The sequence below is a fragment of the Xenopus laevis genome, chromosome 6L (assembly GCF_017654675.1).
Source record: "Xenopus laevis strain J_2021 chromosome 6L, Xenopus_laevis_v10.1, whole genome shotgun sequence".
NCBI classification, from domain to species: domain Eukaryota; kingdom Metazoa; phylum Chordata; class Amphibia; order Anura; family Pipidae; genus Xenopus; species Xenopus laevis.
The window spans coordinates 62219529-62243614 of NC_054381.1; the positions used below are offsets into that span (position 1 = coordinate 62219529).

Here is a 24086-nt window from a genome sequence, read left to right on the forward strand (position 1 = left end):
CCCATAAAGAGGATCACCGTACCAGAGGCCACCCCTTTAGACTAGAAGAAAAGAACTTTCATTTGAAGCAACGTAGAGGGTTCTTCACAGTCAGGACAGTGAGGTTGTGGAATGCACTGCCGGGTTATGTTGTGATGGCTGATTCAGTTAATGCCTTTGATATTATGTCTGTCCAAAAAATCATCCAAGCCATTCTTAAAGGCTATTGTGATACTAAACTCTATAGTTAGTATAGGTATGGGTATATAGAATTTTAATTAAAAGTAGTTAGGGGTGTGTGTATGGATGCTGGGTTTTCATTTGGAGGGGTTGAACTTGATGGACTTTGTCTTTTTTCAACCCAATTTAACTATGTAACTATGTAACTATGTAACCACCCTTTAAATACTTCTCCTGTATAATTTGCTGGCCCAAGCATTATTTTTCAACATTGAGGCTTTTTTCAAGCTTTTCATCCTCCTGGCTTTTGCTTTACCCTGCCTGGATCAAACTTTGTTTCCTGCCTTTCTGACACTCCTTCCCTTCTAGTCTGTTCTGTGTCTCCACACGCTCCATCCTACTGCAGTCTGTTCTTCTTCTCTACCTGCTCCACTCCAGTCTATCCTGTTTTTGTGCCCACCAATCTGTCCTTTTCTACTCTGGTTTTTATTATTAGGATTCTCTAACTTGTCCATTCCCTTATTGTTTACCTCTCAGTCTCAAACTATTCATTGCTTGAAGGACTCAATTTCCTATCATTGTATTGGGAGATTTTTTTGTTAATAATTAGTGATGATTGAATTTGCAGCATTTCACTTTGCTCAAAAGTATACTACAAAATTCCACCAAATGCATTTGAAGTTAATGGGAAGTCAAAATTACATTGTGGTTAAGGCTTTTTAGGTACACAATATTATTTACATTGCCCTACACCTCCTTTTCACTATGTTGGAAAATAATGTTTCTAAGATGTTCGTTTGACCACCTAGATATTCTTTCTCCCATCTGCTCAAAACAGAAATTCTCCAAATCAGTATGGCCAAAATCCCCCTCTAATTTTCTATTTCGTATTCAATGTAGTAAATGCAGTTGTCTTTTCAGAGTGCAAAGAAGCAGCAGATGTGGAAGGCAAAGGGTGGAAATGACATCTTCTGGGAGCAATTTTCACCCCTACTAAACTGACTGCATTTATTTCCAGCATAGAAAAAAATGGGTGTTGTGCCTGTTTTTAGCATTTTGAACGGTGGCCAGCAGGTCCTAATGACCAATAATGTTCTTTTGAAAGAGTATTACAATAAGTAAAACTGTCTCAGTTTTGACAGAGAAGTGAAACTACTGATATTGCACATTTAAAATAAAGAAATTCAGTTATCTGAAATGCCCTCCCAAAGAAATGTTGCATTGCTGTATGAGCCAACTTTTCCAGCCTTGAGTGTGCATTCAAAAAACTGTCCCACAGTTTTTACTACACATTTTAGAATACATCCCAAGAATAGCAAACTTCCATTGGCAAATGTAAGGAAAAGGATGTGGTGATACAGGTAGGATAACTGTTTTCCTTAATATTTAACATTTGTCATTTTAGAATGCATATATTCTGACATAAAGCAACTTAAAATATAAAACCATGGTGCTCATAATCACCCCTATGTTTGAAATTATGATATATTACTGTTTTCTTTCTAGTATCTACAGCCCATTTGTGGTATACAGCTCTCCCTGCTAAACACTCTCCTTGCTAAACAGCACATTTCAATATCTTCATACTGTACATACAGCACAGCACATCTTAATATAACACATAAATGTTTAAGGACTAAAATTCCTCCCCTGCACCTAGCATTGCATTACAGTGCTGCACATTAGTATAATAAAGTTTGTATCATGTAATTGTGCTGTTATTAAAGCCTTTAGACACAGAGTAAATTGTAAATTGTTTTAAAAAATCACTCTACATAATACTAAAAATTAATTCAAAGATGAACAACCCCTATCTCTTTATAACTTTCCCATTAATCACAGGGTGTAAGACAAGAAGTAGCTATGGTCGGTCACAAAAGAAAAGCACAGACAAATCATCAATATTATTTACATACTGTAGCTTTATAGTTAAAACCTGCCATTGTCATAACCATAACTTGATTATGACAATAGCAGAATAAATATCAAATGAATTAAAACCCTTAATCCAAGATAATTTTTGTTAAGGAAGATCATGTGTTTGGAAGATTTCCTGAATAGCAATATCTGCAGTAGGAACCACATGAGTTATAGTGAAGTCTTTAATATCCTTTTAAAAGGATAATTTATTGTATTTTTGTGTTAAAGCTGTACACCACTGGGACAATCTTTGTGTTAAAGTAGTACACCAACAACTATAGACCAAGTACTTGCTAGCCTCTCTCTGGGGTGATTCACCTTTAAGTTAACTTTTAGTATGATATAGAATGGCCAGTTCTAACCAACTTTTCAACTGATCTTCACAATTAATTTTTTATAATTTTTTAAATTATCTGTCTTCTTCTGATGACTCTTTCCAGCCTTCAAATGGGGGTCACTGACGCCTTCTAAAAACAAATGCTCTGTAAGGCTACACATTAATTGTTATTGGTATTTTTTTTACTCATCTTTCTATTCAGGCCTTTCCTATTCATACTCCAGTCTCCTATTCAAATCAATGCATGGTTGCTAGAGTAATGAAGACCTTAACAACCAGATTGCTGAAATTACATAGGGGAAACTAAACACTGTGAATCAAATTATCTACCTTTCAAGCAACAAAACCTAGAGCAGCTTCAATTCCCAGAAGAATTCAGAATCACCACAAATATATTTCAGGGACTAGTTGGATGTTCCTTTGTGCTTGTGGGCCACCATGAAAGGACAATGTATCGGTGAACAGCACACCTTTCAGGATTAAAGAGGCTTTATTGTTCAATTATGGTTTGGAACAAGGACAAACAGCAATGTTTCAGGCCTTTTTTCAAGCCTCAATTCCCACCTCAATATCTTTCTTTAAAGGAGAAAGAAAGCTACAGAGGCATTTTATTGCCAATAGATTAGCTGCAATAGTGCAACTAGAATGCTATATTTATTTTGTAAATGTTTTACCATACCTGAGTAAAAAGCTGTAGAAGCTCTCTGTTTGTTTAGGATAGTAGCTGCAGTATTAGCTTGGTGTGACATCACTTCCTGCTCACTTATAGCTCTGGGCTCAGATTACAGCAGAGAAGGGAGGGGGGAGAGGAACAAACTGAGCATGTTCACTCACCGGGGCAAGGAGGTTTAAGCTGAAGGTAGGAAGCTCATGTGTACATAATAGAAGGAAAGAAATGCTGTGTTTCTTTTGACAGGGGACTCAGAGCAGTACTACTTTGAGGATTTACTGGAATATTTAGGTGGACCTTTCTGATAAGGCTTACTTAGTTTTAAAATGTCCTTCTCCTTTAAAAGTGATTGTATACATGTCTAATATACAGCTGCCCCAATACCTCCTAACTGTCCCTTTTTCGGAGGGACAGTCCATCATTTGACAGCTCAACCTGCAGACCCTCATTTCTACTGGAAAGTTCCTATTTTCTCTGCACAGCCAGAAAGCAGAGAGCACAGAACCTGCGCTCCCCTGCATTCCGTTTTTCGGCGTTCAGCCGCAGGGGAGCGCAGGAATAGATGCATTTCATTATTTCAAATGGGGCTGTACTCACACAGGCGCATGTAGGCGCCGAACACAGGTTGAGACGCAACATGCTGCATTTTTCCTGCGTTCGGCGCCTACACGCGCCTGTGTGACTACAGCCCCATTTGAAATAATGAAATGCGTCTATTCCTGCGCTCCCCTGCGGCTGAACGCCGAAAAACGAAATGCAGGGGAGCGCAGGTAAAAACGCGCATGAGTAAGAGCCCTTGAGCACTCTTAAAAGTCACTTTAGATTTGAAATACTAACCAGATATTTTGCCATGGTTCTGTTAAGTCCAAGTAGTCTACACCTCATACAGTCATGCACCAATTACTTGTTGCTTAAGGTTGTGCATGTAACTGTCAGAGAGGTCTTGCACATTGCAATTAATATTTAAATTACTTTTTAGTACACTTAAGATATGGAGACCCAAAATAGGAAAAGTTCCCTTATCCGAAAAACCCCAGGTCCAAAGAATTCTGTATAACAAGTCCCATATGTGTATCATACAGTATATTGCTAAAATTTGGAGAGTAATGAAAACTGGAATCTAACGTTTTATTATTAACTGTTCTCATTTTCATTGCAGAGATTGAACACCAATTGGGAAATTGGGAAGTAGAAAATTACAAGGTATTTAAATAACCAAAACAGGGTGTGTGCTCCAATTTTACTGTTGCTAATTGTCTCCCATGGGATTTATTTTGTTTGAAATGTTACCTTGCAAGATAGATACTGGTTGATTACTGGTATACACCCCCTCCCTTCATCCTTTGTTGTGAATGTTTTGTTAGCAGAAGTCATTTTCAGGGGTATTATCTGTGCACTAATCTAATTATCTGTCTTGCAAGACCCAAACATGAAGCAGCTTCAAGTTCCCTGTTTAACAGAATTAGAAAGATTTTTGATTTGTTATTAAAATGATAAGTATGTTCGTCACAAGACTCATGTTGAAAAAGAAGTTGACCTTATAATTAATTTTTAGTATGCTATGAATTTACCCTTCATTGTTTTATTTTTGTGGCTTTCAAAATACTTCCTTCTATCTGGTTCTTGATTTACCCTAACAATTGTAAAACATTTGCTATGAGGGTAAAATTGTATCTGTTTTTTTTAAGGGAAAAGAAATAGATTTTTTTAGGGGAAAGGAAATAGTTTTTTTAAAATGTAATTAGGTAATTTTATGAGTCATTTTGTGCTTACGCATTTCCATTAGTCTTGTGACTAATAGGTTTCAGTCTCTCTGTTGCACTGCAAGTTGGAGTGACATCAAACCTCCCTGCCCCCTGCCCAGCAGCCTATGAACCCTGCAACAGGCAGGTAATAAAATAACAGGTCCCTGCTGCTTCTTTTATAAAAGTCACTGACTGATCATAAGAGATCCATTTTTATATGCTCCTAGCACTGCTCTACTCTGAGCTTAAAGCATTTGCTTGTAGAGAAACCATCCTGTATTTTAAGAAGTTGGGAAAACTACCCATACTGCCTGTTTACTATAAAGACAAGGGGGCAAATTTACTAAAGGGCGCTAGTGAAAATTCGCCTGCGTGACATAATTTTGCCACTTCGCTGATTTACTAACGGTCCCTGTCGTAAATTCTCAGACTCTAGCAGTACTTCACACCCTTAAGCCAGGCGAAGTTGCGCTCTGGTGAAGGGACGTAACTGCGCAAATTCACTAAGTTGCGGATTTTACTGAACGTTACCTCTTCCGCCAGACTTTACTTCTCCATCTTAGACCAGGCGAAGTGTAATAGAGTAGATAGGAGTTTGTCAAAAAAAGTTGAAAATTTTTCTGTCACGCTGGCGTTTTTTACTTTTTACCGGGTGATAGGCAGAAAAAGATTGAAATTTTTTTTTTGGGGTACCCTCCTTCCCCCTTACATTTGGCACCTAAACTATACAGTGGGCACATCTGTAGGACAATATAAGACCTCTATTTAATTTTATTAAGTTTCCCTGGCCTGGTGTAGTGTAATGTAGTTGCTGCAACATACAAATCCCTTTAACTGCACGCCATATGCTAATTAGGCATCGCTACCGTAACTTCAGACTGCTTATTGTATTATCGCTAGCGGAACATCGGAACCGTTTGGTAACCTCTGCGCAACTTCGGATCTTCGTGAATTTGCGCAGCCCTGGCGAAACTACGCCTGGCGAAGTGTGGCGAAGTGCGGTGAAGCCTTCACTAGCACATTTTCGGCCAATAGTGAATTTGCCCCAAGGTTGGATGAGGCACTTTGTTGCCTTCGAGAATTCTAGACCCTTGCAGGCAACAGAGTCCAAGTAAATACTTATTAATTGTAAACATTCCTTTGAACTGCAAATCTTTTATTACCCAATAAATGGCTAATAATATATATTTTTTAAAGTTCTACCAGGCTCCCTATTAGTGATGTGCGGGTCAGGTTTTTCCCGACTCGCATCCGACCCTAACCTGCCCCACCTGTTTTCATTGATGTGGTACCTGTTACTGCATGTGTGGGATGGATTTTGTCAAAAAAATGCATACTTTCAGACTGGCAGTTACTCCAATGGAAAAATAGGCCTGACTGGCAATCTATGGACTCAGGTAAATGCCAGAGGGCTGCTATAAGACGCCTTGACAGTCACTATTTAGTAGACTAGTTGGGGGCTGTGTTGGCCTCTGTGTACTTGAAATGCCAGTCCAGACCTGACAGTAGCCTAAGGGCTTTTGGGCTCTTTAGTTTACTTGGGTCTCTGTAAAATAACTGTGATACAAACCCTTCAAATTGTTACTCAAATTAACAGATAAGAGGCATTTGTATTTGGTGACTAGTTATATGTGTCTCTCCTCCCCCTTCCCAGTTTATAATAAAGCCTAAAAAATTACCTACCCAACTTTGCTTATACAGTACATGCTTATAAAGTGTTGGCTTTGCCGATGCACTTTATTTGTTCTGATGTAGCAAGCTTTCAGTTAACTTAATCTATAGGAGCTGTGCATACTGTATCTTCAAACCTGACTCAGCTAAAAGGAGATGTTGATTTCAATACCCCCTCAAGCCATTAATATATTAGGCAATAGCATTTTTAATGCTGTACCCAGTGGTGTACCACTTTATTTTAAAAAATAACATGTTCTACAGATTATTATTATCCTTTCAGAAGTATTCAGCAAGTTCTGTAGCAATAATTTTCATTTCTGACCCAGGTGCTACCCAGCAGCATTCAAACAATATCAGGAATAACAGGTTCACACCGGGATCATTTTTCAAGGTAAAAATTATTCACTTTTATTCACTGATAAAATAAACTGACCCCATCAAAAAAATGCTCTGTAAGGCTACACATTTATTGCTTTTGCTTCTTTTTATCACTCATTTTTCTTTTCAGGCCCACAGTCTCTTATTCAGATCAATGCATGGTTAATAGGGTCATTTGGATCAGAAATTGAAAATCGGAGAGCTGCTCACTAGAAAGCTAAATAACTCAAGAACCACAAATAAGAAAAAATTTAAATCAGTTGCAAAATGTCTCATAATATCACTCTCTACATAATACTAAAAGTTCATTTAAAGGTGAGAAATCCCTTTAAAAACTGGCTGTAGTTTCATGTAGTTTCAGTTTCCTTGTAAGACCTTTTTCAAGCCTTTAAAATAGTCATTTTTGTCTCACCTACTTTCCCTGGATTTTTAATATATTTGTCACCAATACATTATTCCAAATGTAGCCTTTAACAAATTTTCAAATAACTATGAATGTCAATCTTAATTATAATTATCTGGCTTCGATCATATGCCATTTTTGTACTCTGCAGTTAGATTAACATGCATGCAATAAAATGACAGCTGTATGTATTCTACGACCTAGGGACAAGATTTGTATATCTCCAGCTTGTGCACATGCAGCAGTTTGAGCTCAGAATGTGGCAATAGGTAGGAAAATGCGTGTGGGAGAGGTGTGAAGAAGTAGCAGTATCTTGCTAAGGTTCTTGAACAACTCTGATAAAAACAGCACCGGTTTGAAGGTAATAGGGTAATTTCGATCTGAAACCCTGAGATCAGTCACAGTAGTGAAGTATGTTGCAGCAATACCACCAAAACCACAATACCTGACAATCTTCATCGCTTATGTTTCCTGCTCATATAGGTAGGTGGACATATGCATGTCAGTGGCTGTTAAGGCAATACATTTGCAAGCAAATAGAATTTATTATACAAAGAAAGAACATCGGCTTAGTCCCCAAAAAGTATAGTAAAGTTAACGGCTCGCCCAGCACAGAGTAGGACCCAGGTGTATGAACCATGGGTCTATCGTAGCGGGGTGTAGCTTTGACCAGTGTGTAGCATACAAATCATATATATCCACAGCAATCTTGTATAGGTGTAAACTCACCGAAGATGTTGGGTGGCCCGGTTGCAGCGCCCCGAACCCGTTGCTGGGGAGTAACTCAATGTAGATAGCAAAGAAGCACGCACTCCATAGGCCAGTCGATGTGATTAAAAGCCCCACAGACACACTTTCAATGTATATAAATAAACACATGTTTATTTATACATTGAAAGTGTGTCTATGGGGAGAATTCATTACAATATAATATGATATGAATTTTATATATATATTTATATTTATATTCATATCTGGTATCGGCTTCTCTATATTAATAGGCACCATTTGAATTAAGGTATCGTTTTTGATGTGGTACCAATCATTTATTAAGAGTTATATCATTCTAGTTTATGTTAAAGTAATTTTAGAATACAGAAGTTTAATATGTAGACATGAATTGCTAAACTAGTTTATTATTGGAATAATATTTTAAATTTGATAATTTTTTTTTACGATTAACCAGCATTAATTCTACTGTTACCCAGCATTTTACTGTGATTCAAAATGATTTAAAATGATAAGAGCAGCTGTTTTATCTCAGCTAAATTTTAGGGTTAATGTTCAGGATCACTGACTTTGCACATCATATCCTTTTTACCTGTTTAAATTCTGTTCACGACTGGTTTCAATCATGCCTATGAGTAAGTATCCTCGGATACGAAATGCGTAAGGTTCTATTGTTTTAGCTGTTTCTTGAATAAAGGCTTTTAATCACATCGACTGGCCTATGGAGTGCGTGCTTCTTCGCTATCTAAATAGAATTTATTACCAAACTTATCACCCTATAAAACCCCTATCAGAAACCACCTTCATATTTTGTTGTACTTGGTCATACACTATGTAATGCTGGAATCTGATAGGTCAAATACAATGGGGGGACCAATATGTTATGCAGTTGTTTACCTCCTACCAGCTGGGAAGACAGTATATTAAAAGGCAATGAGTTGTGGCAACATGGCATAACACATGAGTGATGAGACGGTGCCCAAGATGTCCAGTCAGTCCAGTGTTTTTTTTGTTTTTTTTGTAATTGATCTTCCTTGTTTATTTATTTATTTTTTTATAAATATTTTTATTTTGTTTTACAATAAAGAAATAGAAGAAAATCAAAATACATTCGCCGTTCCTGTTTTCCACGAGTACTCATTCAGCAAGTAATACTTTGCAAAAAAAAAGAAAGACAGATTACAAATATTGTTTGACAATAAGGAAATAGAACGCCAACAGTAAAAGAACAGTAAAGAAAAGAATAGACACAAGTGGTACAACGGTAACCAAGAAAATGTATCCGTAGGGGGGTGCATACTCGGTGGAGAATATGATCACATAGGGATTTTAATGTGTTTTGGGGAAAAATAGCAAACCTAGGGCTCTGTTCTCCCATTGTTCCCGTAATATAACCTATGCCGATAGAACTCTATATTGGATCCAGCGCAGGGTCGGACTGGGGGGCCCAGGGCCCACCGTGACTGCTGTCCAGGGGCCCCCCTCGGGCCCCGCCCCCCTACTAAGATGCATCGGCCCATGCTCAGCACGCATGCGTAACAGCGGCGTTCGGCGCGCATGCGCAACAGCGCCGTTCGGCGCGCATGATTGCCGGCACGCATATATGAAAATATCTAGAGAAGGGTTCTGGCCCAGCGGGGGCCCACGAGGGTCGGGGCCCACCGGGTTTTTTCCCGGTTTCCCGCCAGGCCAGTACGACACTGATCCAGCGGCCCCAGATTTTATTACAAGAATGCAAGTCGCCCTTGGCAATTGAGGAGAACCTTTCCATGGCCAAGTAGTTATCCAGTCTGTTTTTCACCTCCTGTATGTCTAGTGATTTGGCTTTCCAGGCCTTGGCAATTGTCTGTTTGGCTGCTGTAAATATACGACCTACTAGTTGCCGAGCCCATTTGTTTCCACCCGTCACTCGCCCATGTAGCAGAGCTTCCAAGGGGGATTTCCTAAGTATAAGCCCTGTGACGCTTGTTATCGTTATGTATACCCTGGCCCAAAACCTGACAGCCTTAGGACAATGCCACCAAATATGAATAAACGAGCCAGTCTGCCCACAACCCCTGAAGCATGTTGGTGAGGTGGAGGGGTACCATTTAGAAAGCTTTTCGGGAACTAAATACCACCTAGTTACCACTTTTTGAGATGTTTCTTGTACTAAAATACTTGGGGAACATTTAGTCATATCTCGCATCATGTCTAGCCAAGCATCCTCTTCTAAACATATATCCCATTGTCAAAGATCAAATCCTTAACAGACAAGTCCAGTGTTTTTTAACCATAAAGTTTGACAGTCTTGTGAATCAGTGGATAATGCCCAAGCAAACCGAGAAACTTTCTTCTTCATATATAAGATATGATAATAAAATGTACTCTAATGCATCATTTTCAAAAAAGGACAATATATTTAAATATATTGTTGCATTAAAATGTTGTGTAATATTTCACAAAGCAGGGCTCAATTAAAAAAAAATACAGACCCTTTGTGGTGGAACTGCTTGCAACATTTCCTATTACTCGTGTGACTAACTTTTCTCAGAAAGCCACAATCCTTTTTTTGTTTTATTGTTGAGAGTCTGCATATCTCTATAGCAGTGTGTTTTGTATACATGATGAAATAGTAAAGTTTTAAAATAACATTTATGGGACTGTAATATCCCCTGCAAGTGTACCAATTTAAGGGGGAATGGGATAGCATTAACAGATTTTATTGGCATTGCTACAGGACAGCTCTCTGTTTGTTGTAGTTGTGTTGTAATGTTATTTTTGTAAATGCAATGCTCCGCAACACTCATTTATATACAGTATTGCAGACATAGTTAAATCAAATACTTTCTTAAATGATTAGAAATACATAGGTGCCTTGGTTAGAGAAGCCTTTGCTGCAAGGTTTGCACTGGAGAGTCTGCATGTTCCTCCAGCTTATAGAAATGACAGGAGGGTGAGTCAATAGTGATACACTGACAATGGTTGCAGACATACTCACAAATATAATTCTGCTGCACTTTATACAATATTCCCTCTGCAATTCATGTAGCTGAATAACACTCCACAGGCCTACACAAGGGACAATGTGGACTCATGCCTTTGCTTTACTCACTTCAGCATAGCTTCTCTCTATTATGTTTTATTATATTATGTTTTATTATGTTTATTATTATAGAGTTGAATACCATCCTAATCAACCATGAAAAATGTCAATCTTTAGTATCCCCCTCTTTTCAGGCAGCTAAATAACTGTACTGGTAGTGGAAACAATAGGAACCGTATTACAGGGAAAACTCTTGGCAGGTGCAGCAATAATGAAGAGCTCAAAGATGCTCAGTTTTCTCCATTAGGTCATATATTTGACACATTTTCACTGTTACTTACTGAAACACAAACCATATATAATTTTGCAGGACTGGAAACTAGTCCATGTCCATGTCATATCCTGGCATTTTTCTTTTTTTTAGTTACCCATACTTGGGATTCCCATCTGTAAGATATTGTCCCCTTTTTTCTTTGTTGGAATAGAACCTGTGACCTGGTATTATGTAGTCTTCTGTCCTTACCTCTAGCCTACAAAAAGGAAGTATGTATTGACTTTATTTTATTTTACTAAGGTCTACATATTGCACTTTAGACAATTGCTAATACACAGTATATCCTAACCTTGCACTGAACCCTTGCCAGGTCTACATTATTGCTAACCACTCTCCCTTTTGTAGGTGTTCCTGTTTTATCTTAACTAATTCTGGTATTAACCCTTGCCTGTCTGACTGCCTAAATGCTGCCTGGTCTTTAGCTATGCCTGAATTCTGAACTTTGTACCCAGTTAAACCACTTGTGCTTACTTTTCCTTGCCTTGTTACAAATGGGATTATATAATATATGGGGTGCCGTTTGTCCCAAATACATTCTGTATACAAAACTATCCCTAATACACAGAATTAATGTCTCTCATGGTATATAAGTATTTGTGACCATACACTAATAAAAAAACATACAAAAGACTTATTTCTATGAAAGAATGAAAACAAAATCTGGTAAGTGCACAAAAGGATGACATCATATTATGTACATTTTAACAAGCAATCTGTCTCACAAATGTATAACCTCCATGTAACGGACGCACTTATGTACAAAGTTACTTACAGAATGAATTATGTAAAAAAAAAAACTTGGACATAATATATAATAGTGTAACTAACTAGTGCATGTCAGGCAAGATTTGAATGACAAAATAGATATTTGTGACAGAAAGCAAGATTTTATAGTACAGGATTCATTCTTCACACAAAATGAAAGCTCAGTTTCACAAAACAGATAAAATATCCATTCTGTGAAGCAATACTGTCAGTCACATTCCTGAACCAATAAGAACAAAGCTTATTGCCATATAACAAACAAGATGAGAAGTTGCCAGCTCTGCTCCACATGGCTGCATCATCCCTAAGGCATAGTATCTGGCCTGCTATAGAGGGCGCCCTCTAATGTCCCCTCTGCTGCATAGTAATAAACAGGAACAAACATTTCCTAAAAGGGCTGCTGTTAAACACTACAGGTTCCTAATTGGAAGTTTTTACAAATGGCTGAGTAATATAATGCTGCACTGATAATGATTGTAGAGAAAGAAAAGTATGCAAAACATAATTATGATCATTTTAGGTGATATGGCTATTCTTATTGTACTAACCTGCTTGTGTGACCATTTTGGTTAAGGGCATTGCTGCTGTTTTGCCATTGTCTTATGATTCACTCCTGTTCCTGTTTCCCTCTTCCTGTCTAAGCTGAGAGCAATAATGGGACAGGCCACACCTACCTGCCATGTTGTGTAGCAATGGCAGAATATGAAAAAAGGCTATATGGCACAGGTTAAATAGTGGATAACAGATAACACCATTATGTTGCAGAGCGTATCTGCTATTTGCTATGTAACCTGAGCCTTTTCTTATTTGAATAGCTGCCCCAATGGTTACACAGCAGCTTATTTATATAAACAATCGTAGTATTTCTGAAGCAAACACAGAAGTTTTACCAGTTCAGGGCAACACTGCATTATATTTGTATAATTATATTACTTTAGAAAAACTTTTTTGATGTTACTGTTCCTTTATCCCTGGCTGTGCTTCAGTAAAATGCTCCTGTTTGGTAAGTATCTGTCCTTCCTCCTTCCCATTCAACTTTTACCTTGGTCTCAAATCCAAATACCATGACTAGTGGCTCCTGAGAGTTCATTATGGCCCCCTGGTGGAGGATAGACTGTAAGAACATCTTTGGTTTTGTGACACCATCCCTGGCACCACATTTTTTGTAAAGTGCATTTTTTGTAAAGTGACAGTTTGTTGGTTATGGACCTGATATTTGGCCTATGCTCTTTCATCAAACTGGCTTAGCTAAGTCTCAGACACGTGTCTTATTTTAATAACTATATATATATATATATATATATATATATATATATATATATATATATATTGATACATAAATATAAAAAATAAGGATGTATGCTTATATTGGGGGTTCACTGAATTCATTTATTGGGGTTAACACATATATATTTAGCCAGACATGTGGCACTTGTGTTTACCGCTGTTCTCCTTTGCTAAATTTATTAAGACACCAAACTGTTGGTTAAACACTTAAACCACCATGTTTTTGTATCCTACCCTGGTATGGGCAGCGAGTCATTCTTTTTCTACAGGCACATTTTTGTATTATGGGACATTTTTTTATTGTATGGCTATAGAGCATCTATTGGGGCCTACAGAGCATAGATTCGCTCCTCGTTCCACATGATTTTCAAAATTTTTCGGACAGATATCATTTGGGCAGCCCCATTAGGACCCCAAAAATGGGCAGCTAAGCTGCCAACTCAAACTCAAGTGGTCAAATTGGCAGCTTAAACCTGCCTGTGTATGGATACCATACGTCTGCAGGAGAATCAGAATAAACCTCTAGTTCAGTGCTGTCCAACTTCTGTGGTACCGAGGGCCAGAATTATTCTGGCCTACATAGTGGAGGGCACACCCACGTTCAACAACGCCCAAGTTACCTCAAGACAATGTCCACATTATTTGTGGTGGTACACCAAAAAACCAAATGGTTGGTGCTCACTGCAGGGATATAACTCATATGTGAAAAAAGTTAATTTATATGCCACTTCCTTTGGATAACACAGCAACCCCTAGCACATGATTAAACACCTTAGGGGTCCCTATCAACAATTTTCAAATACTAACAAACCCACAGAAAAAATATCAGACTTATTTTCCACAGGCAGAGCAAGGCACATGCAGGCAGAGTATGAGGAGCATAGGGCAAGAAAAGTATGGCACACACACAGAGAACAGAGCAGGCATAGTATGGCACGCACAGGCAGAGCATGACAGACACACAGGGAGCATAGGGCAGCAGAGTATGGCACACACAGGGAGCATAGGGAAAGCAGAGTATGGCACACACAGGGAGCAAAGGGGAAGGCAAAGTATGGCACACACACAGGGAGCATAGGACAGGCAGATATGGCACACACACAGGGAGCATAGGGCAGGCAGAGTTGGGCACACACAGGGAGCAAATGGGAAGGCAGAACAGAGCAGGAGACAGGAAAATGTATTAGGACCACTCTAAGATGTACTATATCTGTGTACTACAGTGACACAGTGCTGACTTTCCTGTGGGGGGGCTAAACAAGGGGGGGGGGCAGTTGGACAGCACTGCTCTAGTGGAATTAAACTTGTAAGCTTTATGCAAAAAGAAAACACCAAGCAGTTCAAATTATCTAGATAGTGAAGACTTTGCAATTTGGTAAGTTATGATACATGTTGCAATTACACCACAAAAACCTCACTCTCTAACACATTTCATTGCTCATTTGTTTTTAAAAGTTATGTTATCCCCAAGGGTTATGTCAATTTTTATTTTTAAAAACAACAAAACTGTCACACACTTTATGTGCTTGCCTGTGCACCTACAGAATATTTGTGTCCATGTCTGAGCATATACAGTCTATATATGTTTCACTATATTATTGTACTTTTCAGTGTGCTTGCATTTGTTTGTGTAAATGTCATTCAAACAAAACTTAAAGCCTTATGCATTATGCAGTCCTCATACATAATGCCATTTCATACAGTATTTGCTTTCATGAATTCCCCAAGAGCATCATACAGTCCCTAGGAAACCAACAGTTATCCAGAACACATAAATATTTACCTTAAAGGGATCCTGTCATCGGAAAACATTTTTTTTTTCCAAAATGCATCAGTTAATAGTGCTACTCCAGCAGAATTCTGCACTGAAATCCATTTCTCAAAAGCGCAACCAGATTTTTTTATATTCAATTTTGAAATCTGACATGGGGCTATATATTTTGTCAATTTCCCAGCTCCCCCTGGTCTGTGACTTGTGCCTGCACTTTAGGAGAGAAATGCTTTTTGGCAGGCTGCTGTTTTTCCTTCTCAATGTAACTGAACGTGTCTCAGTGAGACATGGGTTTTTACTATTGAGTGTTGTTCTTAGATCTACCAGGCAGCTGTTATCTTGTGTTAGGGAGCTGCTATCTGGTTACCTTCCCATTGTTCTTTTGTTTGGCTGCTGGGGGGGGGAGGGGAAGGGGATTGATATCACTCCAACTTGCAGTACAGCAGTAAAGAGTGATTGAAGTTTATCAGAGCACAAGTCACATGACTTGGGGCAGCTGGGAAATTGACAATATGTCTAGCCCCATGTCAGATTTCAAAATTGAATATAAAAAAAATCAGTTTGCTCTTTTAAAAAATGGATTTCAGTGGAGAATTCTGCTGGAGCAGCACTATTAACTGATTAATTTTGAAAAAAAAATTTTTTTTAAAGGAGATTTCAACCCGTAGTTTAAAAAATCCTCCCCCCTACACTGGGTAGACCCCCTTCCCTCCTTCCCCCAGCCTACCCCCCCCAGGCAAATGCCCCTAATTTTTTACTCAACCCTCTGTGCAGATTCTGGCCACGAAAGTTCAGGGGTGTCATTTTCTTCTTCACCGGTAATCTTCGTATATTGACGGCATTTTTGGCGCATGCGCATTTGTAGTAAATTTTCGGTACCAAAACAAACGTTTTTGGAAATTTTCATGACTTTCGTCACATGCGCAGTGGTTCGGGACCGGAAATTTACTCCAACTGCGCATGCGCCAAAACTCCCAAAAAAGACTGAAGAAAGAAGATGGTGCCCGTGAACTCTCATGGCCAGAATCTGTACGGAGGGGTAAGTAAAAAATTATAGGCATTTGCCCGGGGGGGGGGCAGATAGGCTGGGGGGGAGGGGGGTTTACCCAGGGTAGGGGGGAGGGTTTTTTTTTTTTAAACTACGTGTTGAATTCTCTTTTAAGATGTGAGTCTAACTTTTCCCAAGGGACCTGTTATCTTATATTGTTACAATTACTTATTTGCGTATCTTGAAATTGTTACAAAAGTATTTTATCTGCTGCTCTGGCTGTTCTGGGCTCTCTGCCAAAAGCCAATTAACAAAAATAAAAAGAACATTTGGCTCCTATGTATTTAAACTGTCCTGTTATCTTTATTGCAGGGACAGTTTTTTATGACAATTAAAGGGGAACTATGGCTTCCAAACCAAAATTTAATAAAGAGGCCCACATAACACAGAAACCCCTAATATATCCATCACAGTTACCTGTTTCTTCAAAAAGTATGAATAAATGCAATTTTCTATGCTGAAATCCAGCTAATAGTTCTTCACTTTCTGCATCATTTGAAATCCTGGCAGGGAAGGAGGGACTATAACACTGTCTTACTTATCCTCAGCTATTTGCTGCCTCTGCTGTGTGCCACCAAGTGTAAGGACCCTTGCTTGTATTACTTTAACCACTTAGCTGCCATTTACAGGCAATGCAACTTGCTTGCCATTAGAAAAGTTACCAAAACATTATCCATCATTTTTTACATTTTTACATATAGTTTATATTGCATTTTAAAGGGAAGGCCAACCAAAAATTTATTTTTTGCCTAATGAAAGAAAACATAATTCTAAGCAACTTGTCAACATACATTCATACATGTTTTTCTATGGTTTTTAAGTTATTTGTATATGTATTGCTATTGAAAGCAGTGTCTGTCCCCGTCTATTCTCTGCCCTGTTGATACAATGTAAGACAAGGCACCCGATTAACCGACCAGTCTTTGCTGGGGAACATTGTTTAAAAAGTAACAACCAGAACAACAGCACGTTTTTACAAATAACGTTAAAAGCACTTTTTTTTATTAAATGTATATTGGAAAGTTTCTTAGAACTATGTTTCTTAGACTTATGACTTGCCCTTTTAAAGACAAAACGACATTATACTTCACAATCACCTCTTCTGTATAAAAGTGTGAAATTAAAAAGTGCCTCATTCCTAAGAAGATTCTTGCAGTTTATTAAAACTGAAGTAGTGGTATTGAGATGGTAATGTTTAATTAGTAGTCAGAACAGCATTTCCGTAAACAATCTGAGAGTTTTGATTCCAAGAATTGTACTTGTTAAACTGAAAATACATTAGAACGCCGGGTTAAAAATAAGCAGACATCCACAGTTGCGCCAGCATTCAATTATATATCAGTGCAAGGGGGGAGGGGTGTCCACCACATTTAAAGCAATTATCCTATATACAAAAGAGGACTTATCCCCCTATCCCGTTGCACTGTAGAAAATTAGACACAATGTATTACAGTAAAAAGCAATATTTATTAATAACCATGCTAGTGAAACAAATTAAAACATATTTAAAAACCAACAGCGCTGCTGGAAACAAAAAACGGGGAATACCCTGATGTTAATTAGTGATCACTATTTTTCATACTGGTTGAAAAACCTTGCGTAGGTAAAGAAATGTGGTTGGAGCAGTAAAGGTGGTTTGGTAAAACGTATTAGGTGTGAACTCCCGGCAAAGACCACATTAAGGGCATGTATGCCAAAATGTCCCTTCTTCTCTGTATAAGAACTATGTCCCAAGCAGGGTAGGGGCTGGCTCCCCTTGCAAGTCCCTCAGCGGAAGCCCCTTGAGCCGAGGTTAAATGCAGGGTAAGTAAGGAGTTAGCTGTAGCAAACGCTGGATCCAATGTAGTAGCCAAAAGGCTATATATGCAGAACCCCAGTTCAGTATGCCAGCAAAAGGTTTCCTATACTTGCCCTTGTGTGGATATCGTCCGTGGTGTGGAACGCTCACAAATATCCGTCAGATCATCCCCGGGATAAAAACTGCATCCAATCCGCAAGGGAAAAACACCGCTTTGAGCCCAGCAGCGCCGAACTACTCGACAGCTGTTTCGCCACGAAAGTGGCTTTGTCAAGAGATCTCTTGGGACATAGTTCTTATACAGAGAAGAAGGGACATTTTGGCATACATGCCCTTAATGTGGTCTTTGCCGGGAGTTCACACCTAATACGTTTTACCAAACCACCTTTACTGCTCCAACCACATTTCTTTACCTACGCAAGGTTTTTCAACCAGTATGAAAAATAGTGATCACTAATTAACATCAGGGTATTCCCCGTTTTTTGTTTCCAGCAGCGCTGTTGGTTTTTAAATATGTTTTAATTTGTTTCACTAGCATGGTTATTAATAAATATTGCTTTTTACTGTAATACATTGTGTCTAATTTTCTACAGTGCAACGGGATAGGGGGATAAGTCCTCTTTTGTATATAGGATAAACTGAAAATACACCAATGTTTACTTTTACAGGGCTTTTTTTCTTATAGAATGCAAAATAAGGTCTAGCCTGGGACACAACGTTGAGTTAATAAACAAGGGTATCGTGTCTAGTGTAATGTATGTATAACTGCAGAATTATTTATACAATGTATGTGGTTAGGAAACTTGTGAGTGGCTTTCTTTGATTTGATGGAAGGAGATAGGTGTAGATCTCGATTCTTCTTTTTTGTCTCTTCATTAGACCTCAAAGATTGTAATTCCTGTGGTCAGAGGACTTTAAAATGAGTCACTTCATTATCAAATGATGCAAATGAGCATAACTCCTTTTTCTATTCAGGGAAGGTTTATGCCCTTGCTTCCCTATAATAAATTATGTCCAACGGGCTAGAAGGAAACAGGCATGTAGGTTTTTGGGACACTGTACCGAATTATTTCTTATAAGCAACCAAATGGGCATACTGATGTAAAAAAATGTTGGGGTTCAAAATAGGAACCAACACCCTTAATCCTTAGCCAGGGGAGAGTAGGTTTATTACCCCCTGGGGTGGCCCATGTGATGACTCTCATCTTATCCATTGCTTGTTTAGACTCAGTAAAACTGGCCAATTTTTGAACCTTCGTTTTGTACAAAAGTCACCTCAAAGTTTGTACTGAAAAAGTATTGTATTTCCCAATTCCTTTCAAATGACTTAAATGCAGCCATTATCAACGCTGGGATTGACTACACTGTAATCAGGCATTAAACCTCTGACTTGTCACATGTCAGAATACTTGGGAGGGACCGGGGGGGTTTTCTGGATAAGGGGATTTTTCGCAATTTGGATATTCAAACCTTAAATCTGCTAAAAATTAATTAAACATTAAATAAACCCAACAGGATTGTTTTGCAACAAATATGGATTGGTGCAGATTACTTACCATCAGGTACAAGGTACTGTTTTATTATTACAGAGAAAAAAAACAGTTTTTAAAAAGTAGAAATATTTGCTTATAATGAACTCAATTATATGAGGTGGCCTATCTGTAATTCTTAACTTTCTGGACAAATTTCCTGATCCCATTCGTGTGCTTTTTGACTTGTCCTGACAGTAGTCACAAATAAATAAGATATCAATTTAATTTATAGGATAAAACATGCAATGCAACAACTTCCTAACTTAACTATTAATATCATGGTTTTCTGCACATTACACGTTTATCCTTTTCCTTATTTTGTATTGGAACCCTCAGATACAAGTTGAAAGAGAGCTATACAGGTATAGGATCTGTTACTCAGAGACCCGTTATCCATATCTCCCATAGGCTCCATTTTATCCAAATGTATCCTTTTTCTCTGTAATAACAAAACATTACCTTGTAATTGATCCAAACGAAGATTTAATGAATCCTTATTGGAAGCAAAACCAGCCTATTGGGTTTATTTCATGTTTACGTGATTTTCTAGTAGACTTATAGTATGAAGATCCAAATTACAGAAAGTTATGTTATCAGGAAAACCCCAGGTCCCGTGTATTCTGTATAACAGGTCCCATACCTGTACTATGCATAACAGCATTACTAAGCAATAAAACATTTGAGCTCAATTTAGAGAACAACCACATTAGAAAATGAGTTTGATGATGTTTAGATTTACCTAAATATCATGCGGGTAACTTCTACACAACCCATTCAGCCATTTGTGTGTTTTTTTTGTGAACTTTATATTCTTTTGAAGGAGAAGCACATTCATAGTAGTAAAATCAAAATACAAGTGAATGTACTAGTGTATAATTGATTTCTTTTAAAATAATTTTTTTATTTCTTTGTTGTATCTTTAAAACTGAAATATGAAGGTGATATCTACTCTCATTTATATAATTAATTATCGATGACTTATTTTGTTTTTCAGTATTTTTCCCCGTGAGCTTTTGGCTTAATCAGAGCGATGACGACCACAGAAGCCTATGATTATGATTTTGCTTACTCGACAGACTACCCTGATAGTAACACAGATTTACCAATAAGTGTTTGTGAGAAAGAGGATTTGCAATCATTTCTATCCTTTTTTGCACCAATTGTTTTCTACATATTGTTCGTTTTGAGTATAACTGGAAACGCGTTGATCCTAATTATTCTTGTGAAGTGGGAAAAATTCAACACGGTCACTAACATCTTCATCCTAAATCTAGTTATCTCAGATGTATTATTTTCGGCTACCCTTCCATTCACGGCTTTCTATATTTATTCCTCCTGGATCTTTGGAGACTTGATGTGTAAACTGACAACTGCCTTTTATTATTCTGGGTTTCAGAGTTTTGTCATCTTTCTCACACTGATGACAGTTGATCAGTATTTAATGATTGTTCACTCTTGGTCTTCTACTTCCAGATCTAGAATCCAATATGCAGTAAACATAAGTGTAATTGCTTGGTGTCTGAGCATAACGTTAAGTCTCCCAGATGTCATACTTTCATCAACAAAAGAAAATGATTTTGGTGATACTGTATGTGAAATGTTATCTATTCAAGATAAAAAAAATTGGTGGATAGTAATAGGGCATTATAAACATTTTTTTTTATTTTTTATCGTCCCTATTGTTATTATAGTTGCTTGCTATATAGGAATAGTTTTAAAACTCACTACATGCCATATTCGAAGGAAAGCTAAAGTTTTTAAACTCATATTTGTCATTGCTTTCCTTTTCTTTCTTTGTTGGATCCCTTATAATATTATTATGATCCTTATGTTTCACGGAACCATTGAATCGTTTAAAAATTGCAATAGTATTCTACACTATGTATTTTACATCTTCCAAACACTTTTGTATTTTCACTGCTGCATAAATCCTCTTCTTTTTACATTCTTAGGAACCAAATTCAGAAGGCACTTTAGTTGTTCATTTTCAAATCTTTGTTTACCAAGAGTAATGTCAATGGAGCACGATATGAGTCTTAGAACAAGCATGTTAAATGCAATTTAAAAACAAAACTTTGATTACATTTCCTAACGCACTACAAGTCATATATTATCAAACCTGTAAAAAGGGTTGGGAGTCAGGTCAACGGTTCCTATTTGATAGATGCATTCAATGTTCTTTGCACTTTGATTTGATTTACTGCACTGGAGACTAAAGAAGTTCAACTAATCATATTCAACTTCTAACATTATCCAGCTACATTATATATCAACCCTGTAATTGATTAATGATAGTAGATTGCTACTTGCTTCTACTAGAAGACCTGTCAGTACAGAACATTGCTCAGCAAGGGAGCATCTATTCTGCATGTTATAAATATGTCGGTAACCTCTCTGCCCCATATGTAGCACACCCCAGTTGCATCTTGGGTCAGATCTGTAAGCCCAAATGTTTGCTTTTCTTAATGCCCATGGCATTTTTCAATCATCAGAGAAGCTCTTTGAAACAGAGAACAAAGACTTGCAGCAATAGAAGAAAGGCTACAGTGTGTTAAGTGCAAAAAATGGCCTATTGCAGCCTCTTTTGCACTTTGCACACAGTGTTCTTTAAAACAAATGACACCTAGTATAAAACGCATGCTCAATGTATGCTTAATTTTCTTAAAAAAAAGACTTTCTGTTGAAAAAAGGAAATATATATTTATGAAATGAGCAGTCAAGTTTTGAATATGTAAATATGAAGTTTTCACAATATGGAAAAATGTATATACAAATAGGGCCAGGACACGAGGGGGCAAATTCACAATTCGCCGAAGCGCCTAACGCTAGCGTCAATTCGCTAGCGTTGGTCATTTTTGTTACTTCGCAAATTCACTAACGAACGCTGGCGTAAATTCGCTGGTGTTACTTCGCACCCTTACGCCTGGCGAATTTGCGCAACGGACATAACTACGTAAATTCACTAACGCGCGCATTGTACTGAACGCTACCTTTTACGCTAGACTTCCTTCGCCACCTCAGCCCAGGCAAATGCAATAGAGTAGATAGGGATTGCTTCAAAAAAAGTTCACATTTTTTCTAAGTCCCAAAAAACGCTGGCGTTTTTTCTATATTATGGGTGATAGGCTGAAAAAGATTGAAACATTTTTTGGGGCTCCCCTCCTTCCCCCCTACATTTCCTAACTCATGGCAACTTAACTATACAGTGGGCACATGTGTAGGGCAAAAAAAAAAATTTATTTGATGTTTTGAAGGTTTCCCAGGCATTTGTAGTGATTGTACGTATTCCTCCATTGAAATTTAAATTTGGCGCCGTATACAAATTAACCATCGCTAGCGTAACTTCGCTTCGCTTATCGAATCAACGCTAGTGCAACTTTGCAACCTTACGCTACCCCTGAGCGCAACTTCGGATTTTAGTGAATTTGCGGAGCGCTGGCGAAACTACGCCTGGCAAAGTGTGGCGAAGTGCGGCGAAGTTACGCCTGGCGCAACTACGAATCTTAGTGAATTTGCCCCATGGAGTGTTGGCTCTGCTTCCCCAGCTCAGTTCATCTGCAATGAACAGTGGCGCTTTGGATTGTGTACAGGCACATGCAGCAGAGTGGAGATTTCTGAAAAATGCTTGCTTTTGTGTTTTTGGCCTGACCTCTGCTCCGCTGCATGTACGCAACTGGAAGCTGCACTTTTCATAGCAGATCAATGGAGCTGGAGAAGGGAGCAGATCCACTTCTCTGAAAGTGGCGGTTGAGAGTAGCTGAACCAACGCTCCATGTGCCCTCAGCCATACAACCTTCTGTGAGCAGCAGGGAGGCACCTTCTTTCTTGGGACAGCTCCGCATTTCTTAAATTTTGTATTATTGTATTGTAAATAGTTGCTGGATGTTCAACAGCTTGAGGACCTCAAGTTTGATATGTACTGTACTTACAATTTTTACTTTACCTTTCTCCTACAAACTCAGGAGAGCCATTAAATTAGCCAGGAAATTAAATTTCCTTTCATGCATTTCACACAACAGTTTCAATTTTTGGGGGAGAATTTTCCACTATAACATGAAAATGTATTACATAGATCTGGTCTTACACGGCACAGTATTTTCTTCCAACCTCGCCGATGTGTTTAATTAAAACAACAGCCTCCCTGAACCATATCACATCAGGTTCAGCCAAATATCAATTGTGCTGGATGGAAAATCCCATCAGAAAAGGATCATGCTGAGTTACAGATGTGTTCCTCTCCCTAGAGGTACTGTATGAACAGACCTCTAATGTGATCAGATTGTTTGGTCAGAGGCAGTAAGGCAACTTGGGACAAAAATTATTGTAGTCGAAGACTCCTCTCTTAAGGGAGAAGGAAAGTCATTTTATACTTGGGGTGGTAAGTAAATACAATCACTTGGGGGTGCCTAACTTTTGGCACCCCCAAGTATAAAATGACTTTCCTTCTCCTTTAAGAGAGGAGTCTTCAACTACAATAGTTTTCTCCTTTAAGGTAAAAAACTTTACAATGT

The 24086-nt window shown here is 38.2% G+C and overlaps 1 protein-coding gene across 2 annotated transcripts; it reads left to right on the forward strand.

Moving 5' to 3' along the window:
• Positions 1-1339: 1339 nt before the first annotated feature.
• On the forward strand, positions 1340-22304 carry LOC108718986 (C-C chemokine receptor type 3). Of its 2 annotated transcripts, XM_018267545.2 has the most exons (4): positions 1340-1520; positions 4246-4289; positions 6832-6896; positions 20570-22304. In XM_018267545.2, the coding sequence occupies exon 4, from the start codon at positions 20606-20608 to the stop codon at positions 21638-21640; it is 1035 nt and encodes a 344-aa protein (XP_018123034.1). In that variant the 5' UTR covers positions 1340-1520; positions 4246-4289; positions 6832-6896; positions 20570-20605; the 3' UTR covers positions 21641-22304. The 2 variants fall into 2 exon arrangements, with proteins under 2 accessions (XP_018123034.1, XP_041422035.1); XM_041566101.1 differs by lacking the exon at positions 6832-6896.
• The last annotated feature ends 1782 nt before the right edge of the window (positions 22305-24086 follow it).

Coding starts and splice junctions, on each gene's coding strand:
- LOC108718986 (XM_018267545.2), top strand. CDS start 20,606: ATGACGACCACAGAAGCCTATGATTATGATTTTGCTTACTCGACAGAC.